We start from the raw sequence: 11742 nt of genomic DNA on the forward strand, positions 1-11742 counted from the left end.
ACACACACGCACACACACACACACACACACATATATATGCTGCCAGAATTTTGCATGATTTTGTCCATGGCCAATAGTTACTTGCGTGTAGGCCTAATTGGTTTCACGTCCTTCCCTAAATTTAGTTGTTGTTGTTGTTGTTGTTATTGTCAACGATAACACTTGAATGGATCTGGAAAACAAAACAAAAAGGAAAAAAAAAATATAAAAAAAATGAGGAGGTCCCACCGAGACTTGAACTCGGATCGCTGGATTCAAAGTCCAGAGTGCTAACCATTACACCATGGGACCGCGATCTGACGTCACCACATCCACTGCTTAGTCAACAACGACGTATTTGTAATTCCGCTGCATATCATTATGATACTCAGAATCCAGGGAATATCAGAGGAATTGAGGATATGTCCGGATTTTTTTTTGTTTTGTTTTTTATGAGTGCACTAGATAAAATGAATGAATGAAACCATTTTTTTTTTTCGATCTGACCGTTTTCTTTTTATTTCTACAATCCCATGAAAGCGTTGATTGTCAATTAGAAGAGAGGTGAATGTGTGGGAAATACATGTATGTATTTGTACCGGACCGAGGGTGTTTGCACGAGCCGTGTCAAGAGCACGTTTACATCAAAGAGCGTAGAAGTGCGCGCGCCTCTATACTCTTCGGTTTACATTATCTGCTCATATTACAGGCTGAAGCTGAACGTGACAATTAAAGGGCGCCGTGTTAGAATAGATACAAATGAAAGTAAAGATGCAACTCGACGATATTTTAGATCTGCTTTATTATGGTCATTTCACACGATTTATGTGTATGTGGCCAATATAATTATGACTTGTGCTGTACACAATAATGGACCAGTAAAGTGCAGCAGTGGGAAAAGAATCAGAGCTACAATGATGGTGGCGATGGGTGGTGATGGGGTTAATAAGATTGAAAAGGGTTCAACTGAAGTGACAATCGAAAATACCGACGTAGCCCCATGGATGTTTTCTTATATAAACATGAAGGATGGGATATTATCAGCATGTTTCACATACTTATGCCATGATTCATCATTTTGTCTAACAACTCATTTGCCCTGTAAAAAAAAAAAAAAGTGTCAACTGTGACGTCACAATAAAGTACGCGATGCGTATAAAAGGTGTCACAGCTGCTATTTTGCGTGGCCACATCAGCATAAATACGCACATTTTACGCGCATGGCATGAAATTCCCTAGTAGCGTACGTGTGTAAGGGTTACTTTCTACTTTATACTCCGATCCGTATAGGCGCCATGCACAACAAGGCGAGGCCTATACATATTGATAAACGTCAATACAGAATGGCAATTTTTGTGTCTCTGGTTGTGAAGTTTGGCTCTTGAAAGAAGCAGTCTAGAAACGAAATCAAAACAATTTGATTTCGGAGATCTCAGATTAATTGGGTTTAAGTGCTGGTTTGACCAGATGGCCAGTAAGAAGTACAAAAGTGAACACCTACTCCTTGTTTGCACTTTGGCAGCCTGTCTGCTGTTTATCTTTGCCAGTTTCTGTGCGGTGTGTGATGCTCTCCCAGCAAGAAAAAGAGATGATGCTATTACTTTCAGAAACAAGGTGAGTTCTTTGGGAGGGTCCCTGGAGGCCACGTGGGCTATTTTCATTACCCTTGTCTTGATTTAAGGAGTTATGATATTGTCACTTGAGTCACTTACACAAAGACCCCTTTGTTTGTTTGTTTGTTTGTTTGTTTGTTTGTTGTTGTTTTTGGCTATTTGGGTATATGATGTGCCAACGCTATAGATCTACAGAAACATCTCTCAATATGCATGGAATGACACAATTACAAATCTCCAAGTGGATAGGGCCTATGACTTTCTTCGGGACTTTCTGCATCCATGTATACAATATACACGCAGTCAATGTGAATCTTTAGCTATGTTTATGGAAGGAATTTAATGTTGATATATATTCTGCTGTGTGTTTTTAGCACATAATTTCTACCTTCTCCGTTACAAACCCGTATACATTGTAGGCCTATATAATGATAATGGTAATTATTATCATGAAAAGAAAAGAAAAGAAAACAAAAAGCCTACACAATTAGTGTTTCAACCAGTCTTGTATCAGGACAGACACATCAAAATCTAGGCCTACCTTAACAGTACATGTCGTGTATTATGTCTACTACCGTGTGCTTCATAGAGATAAAGCATACGCCGATATTCAGATGGAGGTAGGGTAGAGTTCTGATTGGGATAGTGTTTTAATAGCCTTTTGCAAAAAAAAAAAAAAAAAAAAATGTTTTACCGTATATTTTTCACGACTATTATAAGATTAAAGCAATAACTTTAAACTGTTATACAACAGCCCTAAATATATTATTTAACTTTCTTTGAATTGAATATGCCTCATTATAGGCCTAACGTTGTCTTCATGTGGTAGGACGTCCCTTAGCTTGGCCTTTGCATTATCCACCTTATACTCAGAGAGCATACTCAGGTATTGTTAATGATGTTCACACATGGTATCAGTTCAGCCGATGATGATGATGTGACTTACGGAATAACTCCCCCCCCCCCCGCATGCTGATGCTTCAATAATTCTTCGTATCCTCCTACTCACGGGCAGAGATCGGACGGTCCGTGCTTGTCGCATTCCGACTGTCTTCCCACTCAGTCTTGCGAATGGGACCCGGGAATCGTGGAGTTGGCGGGAAGATGCGTGTCGAAGGCTTTCTTCCGACCATGGAATTCATGGCACAAGGTGAATAGACTGTGATGTTTATAGTTGTTTTTTTTTTCGTGTAGGTCCTATTTGAGGGTAATTCTTGTGCCGACAAGTTTTCATCTCCTAGTAAGAGAATATCATCATCACTATATCATTATAATTCACGGACCATATTTTTCTGCTCATTTTTTAATTCTGTGGATTTTTTTTTTAAGTTTCTATTTCTTAATCTACTTTTTAAGGCATCAGGCCTTCTTTAAGGCAGGGACATAGTAAAACGATTTGTCAAATCTTACTTTCTTTTCGACCAAGCTGGTCGAGTCGCCAGGGCAACACCTAGTAAGGTGAGGGGATCGATCGAGGGGTAGGGTGGAGGGAAGGATCTGCACGGAATCTCAAGAAAGGCCTGGGTTTGAGTTGGTTGTAACTTTACTTTCAGATTTTAAATGTGTTTTATTTTAGCTAATACACTAAAATATAAAATGTACATCAGTGCTGATGTTCATGGAATTGGAACTTTAAAAACTTTTCCAAATCTCCGTAAGATAAAATATTCTGTTTTATTACATTGGGTGGCTTGTAATAACGTTATGAAAGGATCACATTTCATTTACAAAGATGTGTGTCTTCATGATACTGGCCGGCCTACCATGAATATCAGTCGCATTGTATACAAGTCTGTACTCAGAATTTGAAAAGAAAATTACTATGGCTCCACTAGAAATTATGATATTATATGCCCTACATAAGCAGCAAGACACCATGAACATTATCATTGTGATAGAGAATTATTAGTATAACACCATCTGTTTGTTTTGTTGTTGTTGTTGTCATTACAGAATCAGTAAACTTTCAAAGTTGTGATATTTAGACAAATAATTATTCACTGTCTGTGGTCTTACACTTCTCCTCACCTCTTGGTGACCCGTGATGTCAGCGACCGCTCCGAGCACGACGTCGCACAGCGCGTTCACCATCCGCGAGTGCGTCGGTAGATGCACCGGGGATTCCTGTAAGAGCTGCCCGTAAGTTTGTTCAGCGAGTGATCCCGAGATTATGAAGACCACTTTCACTCGCTTCTCCGCGTTTTATGTAGCTGGCCTCGTTTTTCGTAGCCATAGAGAATTGTGATAGCAACTGAGAATAAAGGAATTACATAACAATGCGTGTGATAATTTCAATTTTGCGTAAGACTCACTTTCCAGATTCCCCTGTCTGTTTACCCTTTGACTGAATAATTAAAATAATGATAATGTTGAGCCAATTTCTTGAGGCCTCCAGCCACACGTACGGGATGTGACTAGGATGTAACATAAATTACAAACTTTTAACCATATAGGCCCCTATATATCTGGGACCGTTGAACCTTTTGTACCCGTTCAGCTACATGAGACTCTCTGGGAGGATTTACTGCAGGCTATAGAGCAAGAATAATCGTGTCTGATAGTACTATGTCATGTTTAAAACAATTATTATACACGTGCCACAGAAAGAGCTACGTACATCTAGCACCCATGATCTTCTCATGAAACTTTTTTTTTTTTTTTTTTTTTTTGTCATGGAAGGCTACTTTACACCACCATAGCGTATCGTGCGACTTTAGGCGTTGGTCCCGCATTAAATTGTGTCCTTCTTTTTATGCCGATAATGTTGCTGCCATTTTTCCAAAAACATTTCTCTCTACTTTAAATTTGAGTCTTTCCATTGCTCCTTATCTATCAAGTACCTCAAGAGAACAATTTCGCGGAACCGCCGAACAAAATTCCAGAGGTAGCTTTTCCGATAAGGCCAAGTGCTGGGATAGACTCCGCCGACGATGTGGTTGTCGATCACTTCGATGAGCACGGGTTGCCGGTTGTGGTCATAACCGAGGACAACCGCGAAACGCTTGAGAACTACGATGCGGGGAAAGACTTCAATGTCTTCGCCCATTTGGATGACAAAGTGGAGACGCACGACACGTCTGACGAGAAGCGAAAGTTCGTCGACTACGATGAGCGATACGGAAACCAGCAGGACATCGAGGGACGCCACGACATGGCCGTTGATTTGGTGGACGAGAGGGAACGGTTGGGTGCGATTCCAATATTTAGAAGTCCGTGGCTCATGCAGCCAAAGACGGGCATCGGCGAACTCGATCAGCGGACGACGGAAGGCGGCGACGAAGATTTTTACTTCAACGACGACGCACGGGTGTACGGTGTCGGGGATGACAGGAACCTGGTGGGCGGAGAGAGACCTACTTTCGAACATCGGCTGACAGGTATAGAATCATAACTATTTCAGACTGGGGGTTGATGATGGGCTTGTCGACCTAGAAGACAAAAAGTTCATGGTCTCAGCTTTCGTATACCATTCAATACTCCAGTATTATCTGTTACTTCTACTATTCTATCACTGCAGATTATTATGCTCAAAAATACCAATGGCTCATGATAGCTGCTATGGGCCTATAAAGATAATGATAGTGTAATGTATACTATAAAATCAAATCAATCGGTTTCAATGGAATTCAATTAAACTCTTCGTTGAGCAATTTGAGTGGCGCTCTTCAAATACGCACTTGTGTTTGATTTGATTCATTATAATCATTATCATTATTACTACTACTACTACTACTACTATTGTGATTGTGATTATGATGATGGTGATTATTATTATTATTATTATTATTATCATCATCATCATCATCATTATTATCATTATTAATTATTGTTCTCATTCACCCAGCGTTCAAGGTTCTTGCCTACTTGTTTAGAAATAATGACTGAGATAGAACCATTGTCTGGGAACCGGATTCACCATGTACACAATTCACAGCAATATCCATTTGTCGAAGACACTGATTGCACCTAGAAGTAAAAAACAAAAAAGAAGTAAAAATGGGTCTGTTTGAGTGCCGCATGTATAATCAAATTTATGTATAACCAAATTTAAACTCAATGTTTTTTAGCCCAATATATAGTCAGGAGATAATCAATATTGTTTCTGATTTTCGTTCCAAAAAAAGTGCTGGACACGATGCCATCAGTAATTTTCTGCTGAAGGGGGTAACATCTTCAATTGCGGATCCTTTATCTCATATATTCAATTTATCTTTTTTTTATGGTATTGTTCCTGAAAGTATGAAAATAGCAAAAGTTATTCCTTTGTTTAAAAAAGGTGACAAATTAGATGTTAATAATTATAGACCAATTTCTTTGTTATGTACACTGTCCAAAATTCTTGAAAAAATTGTTTACAAAAGAACTCTTACTTTTTTGAAATTCAATAATATACTCTCAAATACTCAGTTTGGTTTTAGAGAAAAACATAGCACCTCACATGCATTATTGAGTTTTGTAGAAAAAGTAGCACATGCTATCGACAAATCCTCACATCTCATAGGTTTGTTCCTGGACTTCTCCAAGGCCTTCGACACCATTAATCATGATATTTTACTTAATAAATTGCAACATTACGGAGTCCGTGGGAAGGCCTTGGAGTGGTTCAGGAGCTACCTCTTGAACAGGAAGCAATATGTCTCTTTAAATGGTTGTAATTCACAAATGTTAAATGTTAAATGTGGGGTCCCACAGGGAAGTTTGTTAGGTCCGCTTCTGTTTCTTATTTATATAAATGATTTCTGTAAATCATCAGATATTCTTTCTTTCATTCTCTTTGCGGATGATTCAAATTTGTTTTTTTTTCGCATAATAATCCTTTTACCCTAGTAAAGACATTAAATTTTGAATTAGAAAAAGTTGCTCAATGGATAAAAGCTAATAAATTATCTCTCAATCTTCAAAAAACAAAATATATGCTTTTCAGCAACTCCATTGAGGCACTACCTGCTGATATTATTTTTGATGGCACACCGCTGGAAAATGTTTCTTATATCAAATTTCTGGGAATAACAGTTGATAATAAGCTTTCATGGAAATTTCATATTGATAGTATATGTAAGATTATTTCTCGAAACATCGGTATAATCAACAAGATTAAATTTTGTCTTCCTTTGTCGTCCCTGCTTACATTATATTCATCCCTCATATTGCCTTATTTAAATTACGGTATTCTTGTATGGGGAAATACATATCAAACTCAGAAGAAGTCACTGCGCATTATATGTCACACTGCATATTTGTCTCATACTGATCCGTTATTTTTTGAAAATAAAATATTTAGAATTAAAGATTTGTATTTGTTTAATTTAGGACAATTTATGTATAATTATAATAAAAATAATCTTCCATATATATTTGAATCAATGTTTTCAAAAAATCAATCTGTTCATAATTATCCTACAAGGCAATCGAACGAATTTCATTTACCATTTTTTAGGACCTTGCTGGCTCAGCAAACCTTCATCTACGAGGGGCCTAAGTATTGGAACTCACTTCCCTACGACATAATAACAGCACAAACTTTGAATTCTTTTAAAAACAAATTAAAATTTTTTCTGTTGAAATCTTATGATAAACAACCAAATTAGGTTCGGTTTCATTCTCTCAATCAAGTCGTTTGTTTGTTTGTTTGTTTGTTTTTACAAGTATTAAGTTATCACACAGAAATCATCTTTTAAGGAAAACAATCTGTCTAACATAAGTTTACCTCAGATATTTCTTTTATTGTACCAGTAACAGTGAGTCTATTCTCTTTCTCTTTTTTATATCCGTTCCTATGCATGCATACCGGCATATGCACCCAATCAATCGTAATTTCAAACCAGGGAACGTTGTATTGTTTTGTTATTGCATTTTCATAATGAAGTACAGTATGCTTGTGTCCACGATGGCGCGTGCTGTACCATAGTCTCATTTCCCCCTTTTTTTGTTTTTTTTTTCTTCTTCCTTTTTTCCCCCCTTCCCAAGTTAATTTCATGTCAGTTGACATTGGTTTCTTTGACTTTGTGTACGTATTTTTAGAGGGTCCCATACCCTACAAGCTTTGCTTTTTAAGTGGGACCCTCCATTTCCATTCTAATCTTTGTATTAGGTATATACCTTAGAAACGAAATTCTGTTGTTACTCGTGACCACTTGTACGTTTTCTTTGAAATTGTTATAAATTTGTTCTGTAAATGTATTGTATATATTCTTTCTGTATATTCAATGGAAATGGAAATAAAATTGAATTGAAATTGAATTGAATAATAGCGTTCAGCATGGCAAAAGGTTTTTAAGACTTTTGTTTGTTTGTTTGTTTGTTTGTTTGTTGTTTTCCGTCACAGATTACAGAGGGACCGGTATTGAGATGGACGTCGGAGTAGCAGATATTCTGGCTTAAAGACGAATAATCGCGCTGATAACTCGTTGGCCACGCCCATTCCGATGCGAGAGACGAGAATCGGTCGGCCGCGTTGACCATCACTAATAACAACCGTACTGGACTATAGATGCCACTGAAACTTTATAACGAGTGCAATTCCACGAGGCATCGGACTTCGCTGTAGCAGATCAGTGAGATCTGACGTTACGAATGGTAGAAGCTGCATTGAACTTGGACATTGAATTATTGAACTTGGACATTGAATTAGATAGTTATGGAACACTATAGCTTCAAGATTTCTTTCACTAAATTTCACTAAGTTTCACGTTTTCACAAAACGATATTAGTGGGATTAGTTGCAAACACATGATATTTCCGTTAGACGAGTTGGTAATGTCATGGCCTTGCACGTTCGGTTCTTCTCCTCTGACCTATACACACAAATTGTCTCACTATTTTTTGTTTCTTTTGATATGAAATCGATTTGAAAAACCTGCATCCTTCGTATTATTTTGTGATGTTATAACTTTACGAGGATTGAGGGAAACTATGTTAAATCGACGACAAAAATTACGATTATTAGAATGTATTTTTGTCACATACAAAAAGACAATGAGAAAGTAGGTGTTAACATCATCACCTAACTTGATTTGCATACGTGACTGCAACCCACAATAATATAGGTCATGTGAAACTTCAACGTTTCATAATAATGCTTATTCTTCGCAGGTCCCACTCTGATAAAACTTGTACCAATATGTCATATAATTCAGTTCATTATTCATTGAAGTTAGGGTTTGATAACATCGAGTTTCAAAAAAAGGGTAATGACGGAATGAGTATAACTTTCCCTTTTCAATGGGAAGAATTATTCAAAGAAAGGGTGATGATAGAATTGGTATAAATTTCCCTTTTCAATGGCAAAAATTATTCAAAGAAAGGCAATGATGGAATTGGTATAACTTTCCCCTTTTCAATGGGAAGAACTATTGATGAGTGTAACCTTCTTTAGATCGACATTTCGATCTGAGGGTTAATGAAAGTACATATAAAAACTGTACACAACCGTGCGATCGGGGTTAAGACGTGCCATCAAGCAAACGAATAGATAGGGCGTCATTTCCTTAATTTAGGGGAAAATCGTCTCCGACATCACAAGTTCTGCTGAAAAAATAAACAAATAAAATGCAGTGAATCGCAGATTGTCGGTCGGCACGACCGGAGTAGGTACTCTTGTGTAGTCATTCCGTTTCTGACCATGAGATGAACATTGGGGATAATCTGTACCCTACATTACAGATTGTACTTGCACTTTCTGTGAGCAGTATTTACGGTTTGAAGGGGGGTGGGGGGGGGGGGGTTCTTGTCGTTTTTCACAAAGACTGTGGGTGCTATAGCCTACTTCCGGCATTCAAGGCTACGTTCGTACGACTGGTTCGTAATTAAGAATGATTAAACCCTGATGATCAAACTAATGATATTGTATTCGCTGCCTTCATTTGTATGCAGCATTGAAGACCTGTAACTTCGTATATTGATGCTGGTATTGCTATTCGAGTAAAATAAACTTATTTAGATTTATATTCTCATATTCGTCGAATCCTCAGAGACATGTATACATTCACATTCTAAACGTACAATATCAATCATAAACTCATCGTGCATAATGTGGATGTGTATGAGTGTGCGTGAGCGGGTTATGTGTGCATTCTATAAAAAGGAAAAAAAATAATGATCCATCTGTTCTGTTCTATTCCTTGATTTGGGCTTCAAGTGTGAAGGATGAATTGTAAATGAATATGAATAAATAAAATCATAACTTGACACTTATCCCTTTATGGGCAAAAATGCATAACATTTCCATCTCATGAAGTTTCATTCATAAAGGTTCCCTCTCTCTCTCTCTCTCTCTCTCTCTATTTGATTTACAAATCTATACATATTGCTTATGCTGCTTTCATCTGAACAAAACATACACCGGACTAAAACATGAATGGGATAAAAAGGATGGTAGGTATCGTATCATGAAAATTTCACTGTTTATCTAGCCTTTTTTTTCTTCTTAATGCATAATGTCCTTTTTAAGAAGTTAACCAGCCAGAACATCATGTAGGCCTATCTCTTCATTTGGCCAACCACAACACACACATATTATGTACAAATATGTACACGCGTATATATATATATATATATATATATATATATATATAATGGTATTATTATCCGCGTGTTGGAATAAGAGCATGAAGACGATGAAGACAAACAAGTTGACATAATGCATTAGAATCCAACTTCATTTATTTGTAAACCAAATTTTCGACCCTTGCACGGATCTTCCTCAGGGTAACAGTGATATTTGTATTTGAAGCTCAGCACAGATAAATAATAATAATAACAAAGAAACGCGTCTGGTTGTCAGCTTAGAGTTTGAGCTAGGTTAGCAACCAACACGCACGGTTGTTAGCTTAAAATTTGCGCTATCTTCATGAGTGCAAAATCCTTAAACTCAATTATGACGTAACAATGCATCATAAAATGCATAAGAAGTAAGACATAGACATTTTCAAATCAAACTGATCGTTTACCAGCCGCGCAAAATACATACCAACACGCACGGTTGTTAGCTCATAATTTGCGCTATCTTCATAAGTGCAAAATCCTTAAACTCAATTATGACGTAACAATGTATCATAAAATGCATCATAAAATGCATAAGAAGTAAGACATAGACATTTTCAAATCAAACTGATCGTTTACCAGCCGCGCAAAATACATACCAACACGCACGGTTGTTAGCTCAAAATTTGCGCTATCTTCATGAGTGCAAAATCCTTAAACTCAATTATGACGTAACAATGTATCATAAAATGCATAAGAAGTAAGACATAGACATTTTGAAATCAAACTGATCGTTTACCATGATGCAGCCGCGCAAAATACATACCAACACGCACGGTTGTTAGCTCAAAATTTGCGTTTTCTTCATGAGTGCAAAATCTTTAAATTCAATTATGACGTAACAATGTATCATAAAATGCATAAGAAGTATAGCAAGACATAGACATTTTCAAATCAAACTGATCGTTTACCAGCCGCGCAAAACATATAGCAACCCGAAGAGAGCATAACGATTAAAATATGCAGATAAAACATTCTAACGGCATGTTTGAGTAATAGCCGGTAAACTTTATCGAATTGGGCCTAAATTGAGGCGCAGAGACAAAGAGATATACTACTTATAGAAACTATATTTGCCTAGCCATGACAGGTCTCTGTTCAGCCCAGTCTGAAAACTCTTGCTACGAATTATAGCGCGCAGTTCAGCCAATTTTCTCTCATCCGCGGATTTATACCCGCCTCCGAAGAGGCAGATCTTAAGATCACTTAAGGAATGGTCGGTTTGGCTGAAATGCTCGGCTACTGGGAAACCGGTTCGGCGTTGCCTGATTATACATCTGTGGTTATTGAATCGCATTCTGAAACTTGTACTTGTTTCACCAATATAGGCTACTCCAGGGCATTTGTTACAAAGAAAACAATACAAAACGTTACTTGAATCACAGTTGTGAGCAGGAGGATAGATGGTATAATCAGATGAGAGCTGTACGGAGTTATCCGTTATTATGTGAGTGCATATCTGACAGCGCGCTTTGCCACATTGTTTGTTACCTCTAGGTTGAGGTGGGCCGGGTAGCTGATTCCTCACCAGTAATCTTTTCAGACTGGGCGGCTGCCTCTGTGCATGTAGGGGGGCCCTAGGCATGATTTTAGCAAGTTTTTCGTCGAC

General features: G+C 37.6%; 1 protein-coding gene and 1 non-coding gene across 2 annotated transcripts; one reads left to right on the forward strand and one right to left on the reverse strand.

Annotated features, from left to right (window-relative positions):
* Nucleotides 1-219: 219 nt before the first annotated feature.
* Nucleotides 220-291, reverse strand: Trnaq-uug (transfer RNA glutamine (anticodon UUG)). Its single transcript has one exon. It is a non-coding gene; the product is annotated as a tRNA-Gln (tRNA).
* Nucleotides 292-1295: 1004 nt separating this feature from the next.
* LOC140237710 (uncharacterized) lies at nt 1296-9318 on the forward strand. Its single transcript, XM_072317631.1, has 5 exons — nt 1296-1593; nt 2608-2742; nt 3644-3731; nt 4430-4969; nt 7918-9318. Exons 1-5 carry the CDS (start codon nt 1447-1449, stop codon nt 7971-7973), a joined length of 966 nt encoding a protein of 321 aa, XP_072173732.1. The 5' UTR covers nt 1296-1446; the 3' UTR covers nt 7974-9318.
* Nucleotides 9319-11742: the final 2424 nt, after the last annotated feature.

The sequence above is a fragment of the Diadema setosum genome, chromosome 14 (assembly GCF_964275005.1).
Source record: "Diadema setosum chromosome 14, eeDiaSeto1, whole genome shotgun sequence".
Taxonomy (NCBI): domain Eukaryota; kingdom Metazoa; phylum Echinodermata; class Echinoidea; order Diadematoida; family Diadematidae; genus Diadema; species Diadema setosum.